This window comes from Phyllobates terribilis, unplaced genomic scaffold (genome assembly GCF_046119375.1).
Source record: "Phyllobates terribilis strain yellow unplaced genomic scaffold, ASM4611937v1 Scaffold_1__5_contigs__length_1240528914, whole genome shotgun sequence".
NCBI classification, from domain to species: Eukaryota; Metazoa; Chordata; class Amphibia; order Anura; family Dendrobatidae; genus Phyllobates; species Phyllobates terribilis.
Genome location: NW_027362761.1, coordinates 724,323,164 through 724,347,058, shown reverse-complemented (window position 1 = coordinate 724,347,058; position 23,895 = coordinate 724,323,164). Strand labels below are relative to the sequence as shown.

The 23,895-nt window shown below is 39.0% G+C and overlaps 1 protein-coding gene across 1 annotated transcript in view; it reads left to right on the top strand.

Annotated features, from left to right (window-relative positions):
- Window positions 1-898: 898 nt before the first annotated feature.
- Window positions 899-23,895, top strand: part of ONECUT3 (one cut homeobox 3) — a 212,281-nt gene continuing 189,284 nt past the window's right edge. Inside the window, exon 1 of the mRNA XM_073686336.1 lies at window positions 899-2,365. Coding sequence (XP_073542437.1) covers window positions 1,333-2,365 — 1,033 coding nt within the window. The 5' untranslated portion in view covers window positions 899-1,332. The remainder of the gene's footprint in view (window positions 2,366-23,895) is intronic.

Sequence of the window (23,895 nt, the reverse complement as noted above, 5' to 3'; positions counted from 1 at the left end):
GTTATGGTCTCTGAAGGAGAGAGATTGAGCTTGCATCAAAACAATAAAATCAAAGCTCAGATCTGAGACGTGAGAAGAGGAAAAAGGTGTTGCATATAGCATGTGAGCGAATATATATATATATATATATATATATCATTCCCTTTTATTAATGCATCTGCTTTATGAACTGCTGATAAGCAGTGACTAATTGAAAGCAGACGGAGTGGTCTGCAGGGTTAATATTACGCACTTACTATAAGGACAGGAATAGTGGTGTGCTCCACCACTTTTACAAGACCAGAGCACAAGGGGTTAATTTCGGAATGCAATAATTATTCTCTTTAATTGTGCTCTTTGTTTATATTGACAAATACATGTAATATGTAAGTATGGCAGGCAGAAGGATACAGCAGCACTGACAGCAATATATACTGATGCTCCCTTTACTCCCTTTCTCCCTAATATTTCCCTTTTTCCCCACTCTAATGTTCATTGCTCTCTCCATTGTCTCCCTATGCTAAACCTATATTAATTTTTGGACTGTACAGGGTAAAGGGCATGAGGGCAGCGTGTGCCTCCAGTAATAACCTGCATCCATGGGATGTGACAGGCCTCCTCCTTCACAGACCACCTATCTGTGTATGTTATACTGTACAAGCATTCATAATGCTGCTTCAGGTGTATGTGAAACGCTGAATAATAGTCCTTGCATTTCTTATTGCACATGTTATGACCTTTATTTCATAAACATATATCCCTCTGGACATGCTAATTTTTCTCTTTCCCTATATATAATTTTTCCCTTTAATATTCTGCATAATCAGTAATATATTCACAAAAATGGTGACGCTGATCTACATTGGATCCATGTAAAATCCTAACAGTGATGTTTTCAGATGAAGTCCACAGTATATCAGAGCGGAGGACAGCTGGAGGTGGTCTTGGTGGAGAGTGCTGAGCAGGAGTAGAGCAATGACAGGTACTTATCGATGGGCAGAGGGATGCTGACGTCAGCCAGTGCTGGCTGTGAGACTGAGGCTGGCAGGAGGTCTGATCTTCAGCTTCAATATTATCTGCAGGTTTTCAGCTCTAGACACACCACAAACCAAGAGGCAGCAACCATCACTTGGGGAGAGGGAGAGAGAGAGCCTCTAGCCAGCAATCACATAGCCATTGTATCCCAGGAAAGGAGGGGGAGAGAAGCAGAGAAAGCTCATCAAGTCATGCAGGATTGACTGCAAAGGAGAAGCTAATCGATGGCAAAGCTTTGAATCTGAATTAGCCTGGAAAGCAAAAGGAGAAGAAAGGAAAGGAGCAGGAGGGGGCACAGCGAATAAACCTGCGAGGAAGATGGAACTTACAATGGAAAATTTGGGGAACATTCATAATATACCACATTCCCAAGCTGGGGAGCTCATGAGCTCCACACACAACCGACAAGCTTCCCACAGGAACCTGGTTTCTCACGGTCGACCTGCTATGGTGACAAGCATGGCTTCCATTCTGGACGGAGGGGAGTACAGAAGCGAGCATACCTTGGCTGGACCACTGCATCCTGCTATGAATATGTCCTGTGACTCCCCATCTGGCATGAGCCTAAGCAGCACCTACACGACCCTAACCCCTCTCCAACACTTACCCCCTATCTCTACAGTGTCTGACAAGTTTCACCACCCGCACCACCACCATCACCACCACCATCACCACCACCAAAGGTTGACAGGTAACGTCAGCGGAAGTTTTACTTTGATGAGGGACGAGAGAGGTTTGACTTCTATGGGTAACCTCTATAGTCACTACCCAAAGGACATGACGACCATGGGTCAACCGCTGTCTCCTCTGTCTAATGGCCTAGGCACTTTGCACAACTCACAACAGTCACTGGGCCCATATGGTCCTGGTGGGCACTTAGCCAATGATAAAATGTTGTCACCAAATGGATTCGAATCTCATGCTGCCATGCTATCTAGGAGCGAGGACCACCTTTCAAGAAGCTTAGTTGCTCCAGGAGCTGGCATGATGCCCTCTTTGAATGGGATGCATCCACATGGTCATCATCACTCATCATCCAGTGGCTCAATAATTGGAGACAGGGACAGGCAAGCATCCACTTCTGGTTCCCAGTCTGGTGGCAATGGTCAAGTGGAGGAGATTAACACAAAAGAGGTCGCTCAAAGGATCACGGCTGAACTAAAGAGATACAGTATACCACAAGCCATTTTTGCCCAAAGGATCTTGTGCAGGTCTCAGGGAACCCTGTCTGATCTCCTGAGAAACCCCAAACCTTGGAGTAAGCTCAAGTCTGGCCGAGAGACCTTCAGGAGAATGTGGAAGTGGCTGCAAGAACCTGAGTTCCAAAGGATGTCTGCCCTGAGACTCGCAGGTAAGTCTATTCCTAAAACCCCGCACATAATATAATATACCACACTCAGAAGCATTTATATTGCTTGTGAAAGATGTTCTAGTGTGTAACATCAGTACATTAGGTAGAAATACAATAATAACATTTTAAAGTGGAGCATAGTCACTACATCTCACATAATGAATATTGTAATTGAAAAAAGAAGTGAAAAAATGCTTCGTTTATTCTTAGAATTCTCTTTCTTGTTTTGAACTTTTGGGAGGATGGAACCTTCCTTCCAGATGAATTCAGTGCTAACTATGGAGGTTGCATTTCCACAAAAAGACTTCTGAGTAAAATTTCTTGTCAATCAGACCAGTTGCTTTGCTATGTGTAAATGAAGTATTGATCTGATTGAAATCAGTCTTATCTGCCAACAAATGCATCTGACCTGCTTAATAATATTGTAGTGACCATCACTTTCAATGCCACTATTCTGTAGTGTGTCTGAGAAGTTCTGGGACAGATCCATGAAAGGGACTAAGATAATATTATCCTGATGAAAAGAGCATTATTTGTAGTAATTAACCTATTCTCACCTAACCTTACTCTACCATTAGGCACTAGCAACATTGTATACTGAACAACATACACTTGCAGGAAATAATACTTATTACATTGAATCAATGACAATACTCTAAAAGCATTTTTTGCTGCTTCCCAACTTGCACTCCTCTAGCAGATGTTAAACTTTCTTGTGTCCCACCTTAACACACAGTCCACATATACATAATTGTTGGCCTGTGTAACCAAGATCAAATCCTATACGGTGTCAAGTGCTGTATTCCAGGTGGGTTCTGCTCACTCTATTCTTACAGTCTTCTTTCTGACTTTGTTTTCTGTTTTGGAAGCAAAGGGGTCACTTAGTATGTATATAATACACATAACAATTTACATTTCCTATGAAAATGTATAGGCTCACAGAACAATTAGTTTAGGATCCACCTGGGAGGAGTTCTGCTATTAATGGCCTGGTTTTGGGTGTACAAAAATATAAGGCTAAATCAAGCATAAAACTGTCTAGTGGACTGACAAGTATGTCTCTTCCTGTCACATAGGTACCTGTACCAGGGAGCATTCTTCCTAATCACATTTGCTGCTTTATGTGGTTAGCACCACACTTAAAATACATTTTTTTCTATCTTCTTTTTGTTGTTATTATTATTATTATTTTATAGACTTGCAATTTAATTGATATTCAGTAATGATTATTTTAGTATATATAATAAATACAAATGATAGAAATGTTTGCATGTAGAAAATGATTAATAGCAGACCAGCTGGGAGTATATACAATAATCCTCAAAAGAGTAGTGAAAAATCTCCACCAATAACACTAATCGATAAAAGCCACCAAAAAAAAGAAAAGTATGGAGCAAAAATATTTGTTTATTTTAATTAATTAGTTGCAGATCCACATACATCACACTAATGTATATATATATATATATATATATATATATATATATATATATATATATATATATATATATATATATATACACACACACAAACACATACATATGTATATATCTGACTATTAAGTAATTCCTTGGCCAGGAACTGTGGAAAGTGTAAAAGAATGATCGGTATTCGTACATTATTGCAAGCTATAGAGATGTTCTAACTGCTATATTTATATAACATTATTATTATTATTATTATTTATGGAGTATGTAGCTGTAGATTTGCTGTCAGGTCAATGGACACCTAACACCTAAGATAATGACCCTGTGAGAATTAGTTGTATAGACCCAGCATTCGGCTTTTAGTACCTATTGGCAAGCGGTTTGTGAATGTGGCGAGTAAGCGGTGAGCGAAGTGAAGTATCAAGCAAACAGAATCTTCTTCCTCGATCCTCTCTCAGCTGCTCTCCGGCCTATCGATCCACACTAGGCCTCTTCATCTCACAAATGGCAGATCCAATCAATTATCTATAGCACACAGACAAAACCTCTAGGGATTTACCCCTTTGTCTAACCGACTTTATTTCATCACACTAGTCACAATGCCCTATCTATCTATCTATCTATCTATCTATCTATCTATCTATCTATCTATCTATCTATCTATCTATCTAATAATAATAATAATAATTATTATTATTATTATTCTAGCCTGTACACATATTCTTCCTCTTTGCCCTGATCTCAGATTTGCCCTTTGATGTCTTTATTTTGTAAAGACCAGTAGGAATAACACAGCAGACAATTGCGGCACACACAGCAGACAATTGCGGCACACACAGCAGACATGCTCGGGGCTTTCGCTTTTCGAGTCGATTTTCAAGCGACCGATTTGACTTGCAGTAGAAGTGCTGCAGCCCATTGCTACATAATGGAGCCGATAAGCCGCAGACGGAGGGACTGGGCGGCCGATCTGCCTGAAGCCCCAGATCTCGGTCGCACACCTTCCTGTGTGCACACAGCTGACAATACTGCTCCTATCTCCGTCCATTTTTCACGCCGAGGCAATGCTGTATGGAGGATTCATATGCCTATAGTGTAATTCAGATGGCTGTAATTAGGGCAGGATAGTGGCATCCTTTAGTTCCAGTCAATGCCCTATTGAAAAGCAGTTAATAGAATGCAAATTGTTCTGGCTTTACAAGGTTCTGGTAAATAAAGATTTAAACACTGCCACAATTGGCTATTTAAGTACCTTTCTTGTTCAATGTAATTGAGCAGTTTTAGTTTTATATCTTGCTCACTAATATAAAAATAATCACCTGGAGACCACTAATAAGGAGAATGTCTATTACATGGAGACTGACAGAACTGTCGGGACTGTAATATTCCATAATATGTCTGCAGGTACATATATTATATCTACACCATATATTCATCTATCTGTCTATATATATACAGTATATATGTATATATATATATGTATATATATGACTATAGAATGTCTAAAAATGTATATATATATATATATATATATATATATAGTTAACATGTAAAATTTATAGGATAGTTCAATGCATATATATATTTATATATATATATATAATACACACACAGATATGTATATACACACACATATATGTATACACACATATACACATATATACACATATACACACAAACACACATATATACACACAAATATATACACACGTACACATACATATATATACACACACACATATATATATATACACACACACATATATATATATATACACACACACATATATATATATATATACACACACATATATATATATACACATATATATATACACATATATATACACACACACATATATATTCACACACATATATACACACACACACATATACACACACACACACACACATATATACTCACACATATATATACACACACACACATATATATATATACACACACACATATACACACACACACACACATATATACTCACACATATATATATATATACACACATATAAATGCATACACATATATAAATATATATATATATATACACATATATATATACACATGTACACATATACACACACACATATATATATACATATACACATGCACATATATACGCAAAATATAATACCAAACTTTTTTTTACCTCACTATATAATTTAGAAATTGCAATGGAGAATAGATTTCACTTTATTACCCCCTGAATTTTGTAATACGATGCATTTAACAGACTGCATTGCACTAACTTACAATTTAATATATGTAAGTACACATTTGCAGTATAGAAATATGCACAGGAGCCTTTCATTTACAATGAAACATCAATTGTGTATTCTGGGGTTGCTGCCACATGCCTTAATGAATTGACTAACATTTTCCTATGTACATTTAATATTCAATGCTAATATATTAATCAATGCTCCATGAAAACAAAGGTATAAACCGCAGATTAATAATTAACCATGCAAGTGTGTGATTGCCCGACACAGAAGCCTTCTCAGCCGGGTATTATTCTGTATTCAGACATCTGTTGCATGAATGTGTGGACGATCTCAAGGTTCTTTTCTCTATCTATCTATCTATCTATCTATCTATCTATCTATCTATCTATCTATCTATCTATCTTTCTCTCATTATCATTATAACAATAGTATATATGTGTTTATTGTATATGTCTATGCCTCCAGGAGGTATACATATATATGTTGCACATGTGTTGTCTATGTACTGAGGTGGTATAGAGGACATCTGCATACTCTCTTGCATATACAATTCGCTGATTACACTTAAACTGGTAATTATATGGAGAGAGGAATTGGTTTGGGGTGGAAGAGGCATGCAAGAAGTGGATCAATAAATTCGAATTACTATCCCTAATTCATCACAGTCAGGAAAATCGATTTAATCTTTGCCATCTTCAAATATTGTTTAGATTGCAAGTTTAAAAAGGAATATATATATATATATATATATATATATATATATTATATATATATATATATATATATATATATACACACAAATCACAAATAGTCATGTTTTTGTATGCAGTGTAAAAAGACATGATAAAAAACATGATATTCAGCATATAATCTGAAATGTATACATATATTACACAGACTGCTATGTAAACACCACTCTGCAATGTACAACAGCAGAAACCTAACACTGTAGCCAGGGGAATACATATTGGTCTGTTTCAGATTCCTCTGACCTGAGTGTCATGATAAATACAGCACAGTGAATTTAAACTTGTATGTGTACATAATTTATTGCAATTTTCCCCATACCTCTTCATCGGTCAGGGCTCATCCACAGTTAAACACTTGTAGTTTTTGAAAGTTGACACTTCCCCTTGACTTCCTGGCAATGTCAGCACTGTCACAGCCTGCTGTTACAGCATGGGTTGTAGTATTGTGGTGCAGGTGCAGTGCATATGGCAGTGCATGTCCATTATGGCTGTAGCACATTGAATTGTCTATTATTGAATGCAGCAACTTTTCCATGTGTAACTCAAACTTGTTTATTATGAAACTGAAATCTGTGTGGATATAACCAATGTAATATGTGAATGCAATCATGTAGGAAACAGGAATATAGGCTGTGCAGAATAAATGATTCAAATCTGTAGACAGCAGAGTTTCTCTGTGAGTAGTTTCCCATAAATGTGTTTGACTATGAATGATATGCTAAAGTCTATTTAAGGCTTGTTTCCATTTATCTGACCACCTGGCTTTTTCCCCTCCAACATGCTATAAAAATGCCAGAGGGAAACTGATGAGGGTACTGATCCTATAGTTTTCTATGAAATCATCCCATTTATCAGATGTTGCACTGGACCCTTCAAGGATTCAGATCAACGCTACATGTTGCATTTCTCAATGCTGCCCATCAGTTTTGCAGTACAAACTAGTAAGGCTGGATTTACATATGACCCTTGTTTCTATCTGGCATTTAAAATGGTAGAAAGGAACTGATCCCATTGTTTGCATTGGGATTATTCCCATCTGTCCAGTGCATCAGTGGTTGCACCGGATGAGTACAGATGCTGGTCTGGGGTCCGGATCACAAGATTTCATGTAACACTGGGATTTGGCTTCAGGCCAGGTCCTGGGAGTAAGTGGGGAAAAGCCTTATGGCCACTGATGCATTTTTGCATTAGTTTTGGTCCAGCAGAGTTGCATTAATCACAAAAAACAGAACCTGATGCAATGGATATCTGTGAAACCAGTCTACAAAAACCGGATGACAACTGATGTCGCTTTGACATGAGATGTGATCAGTAAAGAAATAAGAACACTGATCATGACGCCCCAAATAAATGGAAAAGAAAAAAAGAAAAATAAATGGAAACACAGCTATTGATTACTTAATATATTGTGGGTTGAAATATTTACTATAAATGATCAGTTTATCTGTGGAGGAAAAATGTATATCTTTGTACCATGTTAGCCAGTAGATAGAAAAATATTATGATTTGAGAGTCCTCGGTGGTTGATACCTTTTAATGGCTCACTGGAAAGATAACAAATTGCAAGCTTTCCAGACTACTCAGGTCTCTTCATCAGGCAAATGACAAAGAGGCCTGAGTAGTCTCGAAAGCTTGCAATTTGTTATCTTTCCAGTGAGCCATTAAAAGGTATCATAGAATCATAGAATGGTAGAATTGGAAGGGACCTCCTGGGTCATCTGGTCCAACCCCCTGCTCAAAGCAGGATTCACTAGATCATCTCAGACAGATGTCTGTCCAGCCTCTGTTTGAAGATGTCCATTGAAGGGGAACTCACCACCTCTCGTGGCAGCCTGTTCCACTCATTAATCACCCTAACTGTCAAAAAGTTTTTTCTAATATCTAATCTGTGTCTCCTCCCATTTAGTTTCATCCCATTGCTTCTAGTCTTTCCTTGTGCAAATGAGAATAAAGATGATCCTTCTACAATGTGACAGCCCTTGACATATTTGTAGACAGCTATTAAGTCTCCTCTCAGTCTTCTTTTTTGCAAGCTAAACATTCCCAAATCCTGCAACCGTTCCTCATAGGACATGGTTTGCAGACCAGTCACCATTCTGGTCGCTCTTCTCTGAACTTGCTCCAGTTTGTCTATGTCTTTTTTAAAATGTGGTGCCCAAAACTGTACACAGTATTCCAGATGAGGTCTGACCAAAGAGGAGTAAAGACCGATAATGACTTCACGTGATCTAGACTGTATGCTTCTGTTAATACATCCCAGAATTGTATTTGCCTTTTTTGCTGCTGCATCACACTGTTGACTCATGTTCAGTCTATGATCTATTAGTATACCTAAGTCTTTTTCACATGTGCTGTTGCTTAGCTCTATTCCTCCCATTCTGTATATGCTTTTTTCATTTTTATTGCCCAGATGTAGTACTTTGCATTTTTCCCTGTTAAAAACCATTCTGTTGGTTGCTGCCCACTGCTCCAGTTTATTTAGGTCTTTTTGAATCCTCTCTCTCTCTTCTCTAGTATTAGCTATCCCTCCTAGCTTTGTGTCATCAGCAAATTTAATCAGTTTACCCTCAATTCCTTCATCTAAATCATTGATAAAGATGTTGAACAATACAGGTCCCAGGACGGAGCCCTGTGGTACCCCACTTGAGACATTCATCTAGCTGGATGTGAAACCATTTACAACCACCCTTTGAGTCCGATCACTAAGCCAGTTATGAATCCACCTAACAGTTGCCTGGTCCATTGCATACTTGGTCATTTTTTCAATAAGGATGGTGTGAGATATTTTGTCAAATGCTTTGCTGAAGTCAAGATATAGTATATCTACAGCATTTCCCTGATCCACCCAGTCAGTGATTCTGTCATAGAAGGAAATTAAGTTAGTCTGACATGACTTGTTAGTTACAAACCCATGCTGACTCTGGTTAATCACTTCATTCTTATCCATGTACTTACATACATGTTGTTTAATAATTTGTTCAAAGATCTTTCCTGGTATAGAAGTCAGACTCACCGGCCTATAGTTCCCTGGGTCCACCTTCTTCCCCTTTTTGAAGATAGGAACAACATTTGCTCTTCTCCAGTCTTCTGGGACTTCTCCTGTTCTCCAAGAATTTTCAAAGATTATGGAGAGTGGTTCTAAAATTTCTTCTACGATCTCCTTCAGTACTCTGGGGTGTAATTCATCTGGACCTGGAGACTTGAACTCATTTATGTTAGCTAAATATTCCCTCACAATCTTTCTGTTTACAGATAACTTGGATTCCTCTATTCCTTTAAAAGGACAGTGAAGATCAGTTGATGTTACATTTTCTTTCTGAGAGAAAACAGATGCAAAATAGGAATTAAAAAGTTCGGCCTTCTCAACATCCTCTCTTACCATTTCTCCATTTTCATCCTGTAAAAATCCTATAGCATCTTTGACTTTTCTTTTACTTTTGACATACCCCCAAAATCCTTTTTTATTGCTTTTGACATCTCTTGCAAGCTTTAATTCATTGTCAGCTTTAGCTAACCTGATACGTGCCCTACAGGATCTGCAGATTGCATTATAATCTTCTTTAGATATGCCTCCCTCTTTCCATTTAATAAACATTTCTTTCTTTCTTTTTAGCATGTGTTTAAGTTCTGTGTTCATCCATCCTGGTTTCCTTAAATGCTTCCCATTCTTCCTACTTTTCGGGATTGTTAACGATTGTGCTTTGAGAATCTCATTTTTAAAAATTTCCCATCCTTCCTGGACATTTTTGTCCTTAAGGACATCCAGCCATTGGATCCCTCCTATTCTCTTTCTGAGTCTCTTAAAATCTGCCTTTCTAAAATCTAACCTTGAAGTTTGAGTCTTCACATGTCTTCCTCCTCTAGTTATCCAAAATTCTATAATAGCATGATCGCTGCCTCCTAGGGTCCCAGCCACCTTTACCTCCTCAACCATTTCCTCCCTGTTTATAAGGATTAGATCCAAAGTAGCAGATCCCCTTGTTTTCTCCCCTACCTTTTGGAAGATAAAGTTGTCAGCAAGAGAGGATAAGAATTTGCTTGACCTGTTAGTTTTACTTGAGAGAGATTCCCAACAAATGTCTGGATAGTTGAAATCTCCCATGACCACTACGTCATATTTTTTGGAGAACTTGGTCATTTGATACATAAAGAGTTCATCCATATCTTCAGCTTGCCCAGGTGGCCTGTAGTAAATGCCTACAATGGTGTCCTTTCCATTGTTCTCTCCTTGTATTCTTACCCAAACAGTTTCCACAGAACTCCCAGTCTCTGAAGCTTCAATCTCTGTGCAGATATACGCTTTTCTAACATACAATGCAACACCTCCTCCTCGTTTATCAAGTCTGTTTCTTGCAAATAAGTTGTATCCTTTTAGCCTTTTATTCCAATCATGTGTATGGTCCCACCAAGTTTCAGTGATTCCAATGACATCATATTCCTTTTCCTGCATTAGTAGTTCCAATTCTCCTTGTTTGTTGCCCATGCTTTGTGCATTTGTATAAAAACATTTTAGTTTGTGATTGGTTTCTCTTCCTCCCATATTTTTATTATTTAAATTGTTTTGTCTTTGTTCTTCCTTTCCACTTCCAGTAGCAGAGATCTCAATAGTATTTGTCAGCTGTATGGCTTTTTCTGGCCTTTTGCTTCCCTTCCCACATTGTTCTATCAACCACCGAGGACTCTCAAATCGTGATATTTTTCAGTTTATCTATGGACAGGTGTCTACATTTAGCTTCCACATGATGTATATGGCTATATTTAGCAGCAGGGATATATCTGTCACTGCTGGCACTAGGGCATGGAAGAGTTAATACTCTACTTTGTGTTATTCTGAACAGGGCCTAGCCTGTATATTCAGGAATTTATTGCCACTGGCTATTGGGCTGAGGACAGTAGAGGGCTCTAGGATTTGGAAATATCCTTAGGCTAGGTAGGATTCTGGTATTATTTTTTTTTTACATTTTAGTATTTTTTACAATCATCATGTGTATTTGGAAAGGAACATAAACATATACATATCTCCCCCAATATTAATATTTTTCACATAGAAAATAATTTGCATTAGGGGAAAAAAAGGGGTGTCACTATTGGGTGTGCAAAAGTAGTAATCTCACCTGAGCCTTAGTGGCCCCCAGCCTGTAAAATAAAAAGATAGCAATATTATAAGTAGCACGTTAGCTTACAGATTTAACATTGGCATTCCAAATTACTCCGTAAGTTACATTTCTTTTTTTTCCCTGAAGGTATTTTAAGTTAGATTATGAAACATGATTGCTAAGCATGTGATGGAAGGGGCAGATTTCTATTACAATCAATTATTTTTTTTTCTTGTACGACAGACAAACTATTACAATGCATTATTGCAAAATCCCATAGATCGTTAACAGTAATGTAATGGCAGCATACGATCAGTTGGATTGCAACATATGTGTTCATCATGCAAAATAATCATCTACCTTAAGGCCACGTTCACACGTTCAGTATTTAGTTAGTATTTTACATCAGTATTTGTAAGAAAAACCAGGAGTGGGTGAAAAATGCAGAAGTGGTGCCCATGTTTCTATTATACTTTTCCTCTGACTGTTCCACTCCTGATCTTGGCTTATAAATACTGATGTAAAATACTGACCAAATACTGAACATGTGAACGTGCCCTTATCTCTCATTTCCAAATCAGTCGGCCTCAGTATGTCGGACTAGATCTGTATTAGTATTTTTCAAAATAATTTATATAACTGACCATTTTCAAGAAATGAATAGGAAACACATAGGATTGCCCCTTCGAAATACAGTTGCAATACAGAAGACTACCTATACTTGTGGCCAATTCCAGATGACTGTGTTTATTAGTGCACGTAAGGCACAAATGTACTAAGATAGTCCATACTGTAGGGCCAGTATTCATTTATAGGGCTTTTCACGTACTCTCATAAAAATGTGCATATTCGAAATATGCAGCATGCACTGCTATTATTTATTTTACAGTAAAAAAACAATGAAGTCTAAGTATGCCATCTTAATAATAAAGCTGGAAAAGGAGAACTTAAAGGGAATCTGTCACCAGGTTTTGCCACCTAATCCTAGAGCAGCATGATGCAGGGGCAGAGTTCTTGATCCCAGCTATGTATCACTTGCTGGGCAATTTGCTATAGTTTTGATAAAATCACAGTTTTATGAGCAGGAGATTATGACGAGGGAACAAGTAAATCTGCTGCCATGTAGTTCTTAATATTCATGAACTCTGTATAATCCAGATTCCACCACTGATTGGCAGCTTTCTGCCTATGCACAGTATACAAAGAAAGATGCAAATCAGTGGTGTGGGCGTGATTATACACAGCAGCAGATAAAGCAGTGATTTTATCAAAACTGCAGAACCCAGTAAAATAAGTAATACATAGCTGGAATCAGGGTCTGTGCCCCTATATCATGCTGCTCTCAGATGGAGTAGCAAAAACCTGGTGACAGATTCCTTTTAAATAATCCACTCATAGCTAAGAGTGTATTGGCGCTTGATGGCATATTTAAACATTTTGTGATTGGCCGCATTCTAAAGCTAAGTTCACACAATCAGTAATGTAGCTTACAGTAAAAAATGATGTGGCTTTACCTAGAATTGCTGCATACTAGCCAGATAGAGGCCAGGAAAGCAAACTTGTGGTAGCCATATAAGAACCTATGACAATGATAAAGTATAAGGCAAGAGTTTTTCTGACTTGTATGTTCGCAGAGACTTTTTGTAACATTATTGATTAATTTTAACTATTGAGCTACTGCTGCAGTCCAAAGGAATTCATTGAGTTATGTGCAAACATTTGAACTGTACTGCAAAAAATCTAAGCATACACCAAGGTAAAAAGGTATACATTTTTAAACATTTTTTATGTCTGCCAAAATTATATTTTTATAATTTTTTTTTCCTAAGACATTAACAATTTTTTTTAAAACAAAGGGGTAGAAGAGCTCAGCCGAGTATAAAACTTTATAGCCTTTCTTTTGAGCACATGTAATCAGGTACCAATGTTGGTTCTGTTCCTGTATTCATGTTCTGATGATGGTTCTGGGGGTTTTGGTTCTGTATTCATGTACTGATGATGGTTCTGGTGCTGTATTCATGTACTAATGATGGTTCTGGTGATGTATTTATGTATTGATGGGGATTTTGGAGTTGTATTCATGTACTAATGATGGTTCTGGTGATGTATTCATGTACTGAAGGTGCATCTGGTGCAGTATTCCTGTACTGATGATGGTTTTGGTGCTGAATTCATGTACTGATGATGGTTGTGGTGCTATATTCATGTACTGATGGAGGCCCTAGTGCTGTATTGATGTATTAATGATGGTTCTGGAAGTGTGTTAATGTTCTTATTGTGGTGCTGGTGTTGTATTTATACACTGATGATGGTCCTGGTGAAGTATTCTTGTGCTGATTATGGTTCTAGTGCTTTAGTCGTGTACTGATGATGATTCTGGTGCTCTTTTCATGTACTGATGGTTGTTTTGGGTGCTGTATTCATGTACTGATGGTGGTTCTGATGATGAATTCATGTACTGATGATGGATCTGGTGCTGTATTCCTGTACCGATGATGGTTCAGTTTTAAAGTGGAACTGTGCTTGGCTGAGTATTCTTATCTAATTTGTTTAATTGATTGTTGTAGTCTCAGCACCTGATACCTAGGGGTGGGATTCGACTGAGGGAGCCACAGGATCCAATTTGGTTCCCCTTTACTGTTTTTAATTGTATTCATTTCTGTAAAACCTGGATACAATTGAAGAAAATTCCCAGAATCTCCTTATCATTGTAATAGAGGTGAGCGTAGAGTCAAACAATACATATAGTAGTGATGACCTGATATAGCAATTGATCACTGTACAAAACTGAGTGTTGTATTCATGTACTGATGATGGTTCTGTTTTCATGTTCTGGAGATGTATTCGTGTACCCATGGTAGTTCTGGCGATATAGTTATGTACTGATGGTGGTTCTGATGCTGTATTTATGTACTAATGCTGTTTCTTATGCTATATTCCTGTACTGATGATGGTTTTGGTCCCGCATGCAAGAACTAATGATGGTTCTGGTGTTGTATTCATCATAAACTGATATTAGTTCTTGTGCTCTATTCCTGCAATGATGCTGGTTCTGGTGCTGTATTCATGTACTGATGGGAGTCCTGGTGCTGTATTCATGTACTTAAGATGGTTCTAGTAATGTATTCATGTATTGATGCTATTTCTGGTACTGTATTCATTTACTAATTGCTCTGGGAAGTATTTATGTACTGATGTTGGTTTTGTTGATGTATTCATGTTCTAATGATGTCTCTGCTGCTGTATTCCTGTACTGATGTTGGTTCTGATCCTGTACAGATGTAGCAATCCTTAACTTGTCAGTTGATGTTTTACATGTTTATGTTAATAAAGTAGAATTCTGCTTAACAAGTTAAGGATTACTACATATATAAGTTAGGAGCATTAAACTTTTGTATTTAGTGGGAGTCCATTATCAATAATTAAAGAAATTTCACTGTATATTATTTGCAGCATTACATAGGACAGCTGGGTACATTTCCTACATTTGAAAAAAGGGAAATATGTCTTTAATTTTACTTACTATTTTATATGGTTGAGTGATGTGTAATGGGTGTGTTGTACAGGAAGGGGTGCTTGGTTTCAAACAGAAACCACTTTTTGGTGGAGTTAACTTAAACTTGAGAGGTTGGCGAAGCAGTTTTGAAGATTTTTTGACTGGACCTTTTACCAGACATTTTTTTAAAGCTCCAGAAACTCCTAATATGAATAACAGAGTGGAGTTTTGATAAAAATTAAATGAAAAAGTTGTCCAAGTGTTTTTGAAGTGTTTTTTTTAATGAGGATTTTGTTGAGGAACCTCTCCAAAAAACTGCTCAAAAAATTTAGTGTGTACAGACAGCACTATGGGTAACACTGTGGCTCAATGGCTAGTACTGTAGCTTTGTAGTACTGAGGTCATGGCTCCAAACCCTTTTAAGGACAACATTTGCCAGCAGTTTATAAGTTCTCCCAGTATTTGTGTGGGTTTGCTCCTACACTACAATGAAATACTGATAAGGAGTGTAGATTGTGAGTCTCAATGTGGACATTGATTACAATATCTGAATATGATGCCACTATATAAGCAAAGCATAATAATAAATAAAATGATGTGGAAATGAATGGCTCAATCTAAACAAGTAAAATAAATAAAACATAGCCTATGGGGATGTAAAAATGTTCTAAGTTTATGAAGCAGAAACTCCAACTTTTGGAGGAGTTTTGAGCTTTTCAGTAGGATTTGGAGACTTCCCACGTCAAAAACTCAGCAAAAAGACTCATACTCTAAGGTTCACAATGCGTCGTTTTTACAATGGTCAAAAATATTTTTCACATGGAAGATGCTTTAGAAATCACTCCTTTTTTATAGCTTTTTTTTCTGGACGTTTCCTAAAGTGTTTTGTCAACATTTTTTTCTCTCAGTGTTTTTTTGCACATTTTTTTCAGCATTTATTTTTGCCATTTTCAAAACATTTTAGTAATTCTATAAATCAATGAAGAAAACGTTAAGGTTTTTCATGGCAGAAACACTGAAAAAAAAAATGCCAGTATTCTTCCGGATGTTTTTTTAGCCTTACCATTGACTTATATTGTAAATCAGTGAGCATATTGCTAGCGTAAAAAGTCTGACGAATGTAGATCTTACTTCATTTAAATGCTGGGAGTCCTTCAAAGCCTGAAGCATTGAATAGAGGTGAAAAACCCTAAACATATGAACAAAATGTTGTTTTTGCATAAAAATAAATAGGATTTTTTTTTTTATCATTTTGTTAGCGCTTTTTTTCTGGTATTTTTTGTAAGTAAAAAATGTAAGTAAGAGTAAGAATACACAGTGTAAACATACCATTACTGTAAAAAACACTTGCATAAATACTTGCCGGACCCCCAATGATCAACATTTGTGGCATGTCTCTGTGTCATGTCAAAAGCTATTTGAAAGCTTGGTTACGCTTTAACAATTTTTCAAAAACAATGCCAAGGTAGTGCCAATCGTTTTAGGTTGCAAGTAGTGGTCCAGTGTGACAAACCGTGATTGTTACTTGGAACTGCTAGCACACGTCTAACGGTACCCTCAGTATGTCAGATCATTTTTTTTTTGGCAGATAAGGCAGATTTCAGTCAGGTCAATAATGCATTTACATAAAACAATTTATATTGACATTGATCTGATTGGATACATATTGGTCATAAATCTGTATGTCTAAAATAACTCTCAGAGAACAGCCCCACGTAAGAACGTTCTCTTGTACATTGATTGTTAATGTCTCCATTTTTTGCAGGTAAAGCTGCTATTTTTTTTCCCAACACATGTATGGTGGTTTTCAAGTATTTTCTCACAGGCTTCTCTACAAGGGTATGTGCTCACGACATCTTTTAGATGCCGGTGCACCATCAAAGTTTTTGAAAATGCTCCAGTAAAACAATGGCTGTGGTTTTCTCTGTCTTCTTTGGTGCCTTTTTTGCTGATCCTGCAGTGTTTTTGCCACAGGCGTTTTTTTTTTTTTGTCAACTGCATATGTAAACTAGTGAGCAGCTTCCAAACACAATCCACCTGAAGAAGCATGGTCAGGTCACTTCTTTTAGCTGCTTTGTGACTTTGACTTTTGGAACCTCCAAGAGACTGAACATACTGTTTGCACATCAGTGCAAATGTTAATTCTTTATAGCATGTTTTACCTCTTTTTCAGGTGGATTTCAGACAGAATCTTCCTGAAAAAGAAGTCATGAGCACATATCCACCCTAAAGGTATGTGCACATGGTGGTTTTACACATCAGTGCACCAGACAGGTTTTTTAAGGTGGAGACTCTAGAGGAAAATGCCAGGAATCGTTTTCCTGAAGCCTCTTTGTCGGTGTCTTTCCAGACATTTTGCCTGAAGCCGCCAGAAGAATGGATAGGTCAGATATTTTAACTGCTTCTGTGTTTCCGAACCCTGAAGCGGTTAAAAGATGATATATAAGATGGCGTTTTGACATGGTTGTTCATTTTATGGGTCACTTTTGTGATGTTTCTTCAGGCAGATTCTGGGCACATGCCCTAAGAAAGGTTAAAAAAAGCTTGTGAAAAAACATATCCATCGTGTTTTGCATGAAAAAAATAAGTAAGTCGCAAATAAAGGAGAAAGTTAATTCATTTGAGGTTTAAGTATTGAGAATAAATATGCATACATTTTTTATACATTTTTTAGAGCTAGAAAATACTAAACATAATTGCATAATAGAGATGTTATATTACTCATATTGATATCAAAAGGGTACAGTCAAGTGAAATTGGTCTAAATCATCAAATTTACAGTGAACGCAATATAAATTGAAATCTTAATCTGGGAACAGTGTATAATTTAACATAGTTTAGATTTAACCTGGAATCTAAATTTCAAAAGCATGAGGTTATATATCACCATAACATGAATGGCCAGTTTCAGCTATTATTTTATTCCCACTGTTACCCTGAGTATTCTGTTATTCTTTATTTAATACTCCATATTGTTCCAGAGATACAAGCATTTTTATGAAATGCTGGTTTCATGGTCTTTGCCAATAGAGCGTTGCTCACAGAATAATAATGCAGATACAAAAGTTTAAAGATAAAAAATTACTCAGGAAAGCAGGTATACAGCAGGAGCAAAATCTGTCTACTTTTGACCTAGTGGCAGGTTTGGGTGATACCTGTTTAAACCACAGGACTACTTAGTGAGGCAAAGATTAGATAATATCTTTTGTCTCATGACTTTTGCCATACAAACTGTCATAGGAACTGGGTCTTTAATAGGAATTCTGTGACTTTGATGTTTTTTCTATATTATTGTAAAGACACATTTTCCACCATCACTATACAGTATCTCCCAGTCCCAGATGTTTATCTAGTTATCTATGTCTTATCTATTTAAAGGGCACTTGTCAGCAGGATTGTGCTCAGTAAACTACATACACTGTTACGTGGGTGACATTACACTGATTAAAATGATACCTTTGTTGACGAAATCCATCCTGTGGTTCTTGTGTAATCTCTACTTTCAGTTTGGAGATAATGATATGCTCGTGCTTTGGCGCAGCCTGTGAGGTGGGCTCTATGTGGTGCTTTGCTTACTTATTCATCTGTATGCTCTTATGACAGCTGACTGTGCCTTCACTGATCTGCCTCCTATTTTACATAATGCATCTAGTAGTGCGGGGCTAGGTAAAAAAATAGGAGGCAGGTCAGTGAAGGCAGAGTGAGCTGTCATAAGAGCATACAGATGAATATGTAAGCAGAGCCCCAGATAGAGCGCCCCCCACAGGCCGCCCCGGAGCACGAGCATATCATTATCTCCAAACTGAAAGTAAAGATTACACAAGAACCAGGGGACGGATTTAATAAACCATGGTATCATCTTAATCAGTGTAATGTCGCCCACGTGACAGTGTATGTGGTTTACTGAGCACAATCCTGCTGACAGGTGCACTTTAAGATTAAATTCACTTTGCTACATCAATGGCCTTTCGAGCAGGACAAGAAATCCTCCCAAATCTCCTTCTCTGTGACACTTGCAGTGTCAGTCTATGAATATGTCCTGTACCAGTGCTGTTTTGATATGTTATTTAGTCCATTAGTTCCTTCAACATCAACAACTTGAAAAGATCAACTGAACATAGGGCAGCCCAGCTAGACATGTTGCTTCAAACTTGGGTTTAATTAAACTCACAAAATCCAACTTATTTTAAAATGAATATAAAATCATAAAAAACACCCAGCATGCCAGCTCTTGCATAATCCTGTGTTTCACCTGTTGGCTTCTTCCCGTGGCTAGCTGTGCATGCTCAATGACTTATTTCTTATTTATTTGGGCACCTTATGGTTTGTTAAAAATCTCCTTACAGAAAATTGTGAAATGCTGCAAGCAGTACAGTAGTGCAGCATGGTTTGCCAGCTCCTGGGCAAAGGCAAGTACTTTGCACCCCCTAACCTTTTAGCACTTCCTGGGTCAGTTCTACCAGTATACAGTATACCAGCAACACTTCCAAAGACAATAGTCCCTGTACACAACGGTATTGACACTAATATAATGAAATGTAAATTTTATTGATATCTCAAGAACATGCCCCTGTTGAAAAAGCTAAAGGCGAAACGGCGGCGTCCGAGGTGGTAGCCCAGGCATATACAGATCAACACTGCCATAATTGTAAGTGACACTACTTTGAATCATTCTTGTACCTTTTCCCATATATATTTGGTCGGAAACAATATGACTCATGCTTTATATATCTAGGAGAGGAATCTTTGTGCTGCCTCTTTAGCACCTGCATTTTATACTTTTTATAGCACCTTGATTATCCAAAATCTCCTGAAAAGAGAGATATATACTTTTTTTAACACGGTCTTTGTATCCCTGCAAAATATACCTTAAAAGGCTTACTTATGCATTAAATTCTTGAGGACTCATAAAGATGCACTGAGCATTATGCACTTTATAAGATTGATTTATACATCTATGTTACAAGATTTTTCAATATTCGTTGATCCTAAGAAATTTTGGAAGTATTGGAATATGATTCTGATTTGACTGTCTGCTATGTGGCGCCCCTGCGGGCTCAGTCGCCACAGAGGTACTACATCTGGTGGTGCCTCACTCTCTGGTAAGGAAAGGAGTACAGCCCGGGACCCCAACACCTGCATCTAACACTACACTGCTCCAGGCCGGCTGTAAGGGCAAGATGCACTGTGTTCTGCTGAGTCCTGTCCCTGACTGGAGTGGGGGGAACCAGAGTGAGGGGGAACCAAGTAGTGGGTGTGGGTGGAGGAAGGAGTTTAGGGGAGCATTTGTTAGGAGTATAAAAAGGGGATCCATCTTAGGTAGAGAGAAGAATGAGTATGGGAGTGTGCAGTAAGCAAGAGAGGAGCAGAGTCTCTTCAGGAGCTCTGCTCCAGAGTGGGCCTAGTCAATGAGGCTCAGCAGAGGAGAGAAGAAGAGGGGAGCAGAGGAGGAAGGCTCCGGTAACTGAAGGGGTCCCAGGGGTACGGAAGGAGCAGGAAGGCACCCGTACACTCTAATCTGTCAAGTGTCGAAGGGACCAGGCCGCAAGAAGGTCCCTGGGCTAGTCATGTCACTTTAAGTCCCGGCTAGGAAACCGGAGGCTTCTGACTTTTATGGTGCAGTTGCCATGCTCGCATCCGAGTAGCCAAGAAAGGTAGCCATGTAGGATCAGGGAATTCCAGGTGACCCTGAAGGATCCGAGGACGCCATGTTGGGGCTCAGTTAGTGTGGCGCAGGGCAGGAGGGAGAGACCCAGCGCGGAAAGTCAGCTGAGGAAAGGAACATATAGAAAGGGGGTCCCGATAAGTGCTCTCGAATTGCCGGAGGGACTTCTGAACCCCTGCTTGGTGAACGCAGCGCGATGTGGGAAGTGGTAACCTGTACAGTGTACCCGAGGAACCTAAAAAGAACTGTGAGCAAACTCGGATGACTGCACTCTACTGTCTCTGTCTGTTATTGCCGCTGCGCCATCATCCCTCCTAAGCTACAACGCCCTGCATCCCATCCATCAATCCTGCCCCGGGGGCCCGCTCCGCCTGTGCGGAGCAGAAACATCCTAGCTGCCATCCCATCACCCCCGGAGGTCTGCAGCAGCGCTGGTAACTATTACCAGAAACCACAGATGACGTCACGAAACAAACTGTTAACAAAAACAACAAAACCCCCTTTTAAAGAGTGACCCAGAGGACGGGCCCGGGAGCCAACTGCCGTGATATCCTGCAAAGAAGGTAAAGGCCCGGGTACCGAGTCTCCCCCCATATATCCCCCTGGGTGAGTCAGCTACATATTGAAGATACCAGTTTGTTGATTTTTAATTTAATTTTAATTGTTCTTGACTGAAATATCAATAAAAAATAACTTTTATTATATTAGTGTCGATACCTTTGTGTACAGGGACCATTGGCTTTGGAAGTGTTGTTAGACTATTGTTTTGGAGGTGTACTGATGTACACATAATTTGGACATAGTGTATTAACCAGTATACAGTATAGTATTGTGAGAAAATAAAAAGTGTGGTAGAACAGGCTGGCCATGACTCACTGTTCTACCACTTGATTGATCTGTATTGATATGGTTCAAAGTAGCATTAATGGCGTCATTTGACTGTGGAAAGGCAGAAATTTTCACCTTCTCATAATTTGGCACCTGGATTTCTGGCCTTCCCCTGAAGCAATTTATTAGTAAGAATTGTATTGTTGTCGTAGGCGGATTATAATGAGGGCAATTTGGGCTACCGCCCGGGGCCCCGGGGCTCCAGGGGGCCCGGGACTCCGGGGGGTCCAGTCAGAGGCAGCACATACCGGCAGTCAAAGGCGGGGGGCCCCCAGACCGCTCCCCCAGCAGCGACACACGGCTGCTACTTCTTCTTCAGCCGGGCCAGCACTGCACCTGTTAACTTCCCTGTGTGCTGGCCCGGCCGCGTCACAGCTAGGAGACATGGCCCTGTGCATGGCCGTGTCTGCCAATGTGACGTCACGCAGTGCGCACTGCACTGCGGCACCAGAGAGGAGCTGGAGGACTGGAGCCGAGCCGGGGATGGTGAGTTTGTGAGAGTGTGTGTGTGTGTGTGTGAGTGTGTGTGTGTGTGTGTGTGTGTTTGAGTGATTGAGTGAGTGTGTGAGTGTGTGTACAGGCAGAAATCATTGTGTGACGTCTGTTTATATGTATTTTTGTGTTTCAAATGTGTTTATGCGTGTATGTACAGTACAGACCAAAAGTTTGGACACACCTTCTCATTTAAAGATTTTTCTGTATTTTCATGACTATGAAAATTGTACATTCACACTGAAGGCATCAAAACTATGAATTAACACATGTGGAATTACATACTTAACAAAAAAGTGTGAAACAACTGAAAATATGTCTTATATTCTAGGTTCTTCAAAGTAGCCACCTTTTGCTTTGATGACTGCTTTGCACACTCTTGGCATTCTCTTGATGAGCTTCAAGAGGTAGTCACCGGAAATGGTCTTCCAACAATCTTGAAGGAGTTCCCAGAGACGCTTAACACTTGTTAGCCCTTTTGCCTTCACTCTGCGGTCCAGCTCACCCCAAACCATCTCGATTGGGTTCAGGTCTGGTGACTGTGGAGGCCAGGTCATCTGGCGTAGCACCCCATCACTCTCCCGCTTGGTCAAATAGCCCTTACACAGCCTGGAGGTGTGTTTGGGGTCATAGTCCTGTTGAAAAATAAATGATGGTCCAACTAAACGCAAACCGGATGGAATAGCATGCCGCTGCAAGATGCTGTGGTAGCCATGCTGGTTCAGTATGCCTTCAATTTTGAATAATTCCCGAACAGTGTCACCAGCAAAGCACCCCCACACCATCACACCTCCTCCTACATGCTTCAAGGTGGGAACCAGGCATGTAGAGTCCATCCGTTCACCTTTTCTGCGTCGCACAAATACTCTTGATGAGCTTCAAGAGGTAGTCACCGGAAATGGTTTTCACTTCACTGGTGTGCCCTGTCAGGTTTAATAAGTGGGATTTCTTGCTTTATAAATGGGGTTGGGACCATCAGTTGTGTTGTGCAGAAGTCAGGTGGATACACAGCTGATAGTCCTACTGAATAGACTGTTAGAATTTGTATTATGGCAAGAAAAAAGCAGCTAAGTAAAGAAAAACGAGTGGTCATCATTACTTTAAGAAATGAAGGTCAGTCAGTCTGAAAAATTGGGCAAATTTTGAAAGTGTCCCCAAGTGCAGTTGCAAAAACCATCAAGCGCTACAAAGAAACTGGCTCACATGAGCACCGCCCCAGGAAAGGAAGACCAAGAGTCACCTCTGCTTCTCAGGATAAGTTTATCTGAGTCACGAGCCTCAGAAATCGCAGGTTAACAGCAGCTCAGATTAGAGACCAGGTCAATGCCGCACAGAGTTCTAGCAGCAGACACATCACTACAACATCTGTTAAGAGGAGAACAACATCTGTTAAGAGGAGACTTTGTGCAGCAGGCCTTCATGGTAAAATAGCTGCTAGGAAACCACTGCTAAGGACAGGCAACAAGCAGAAGAGAC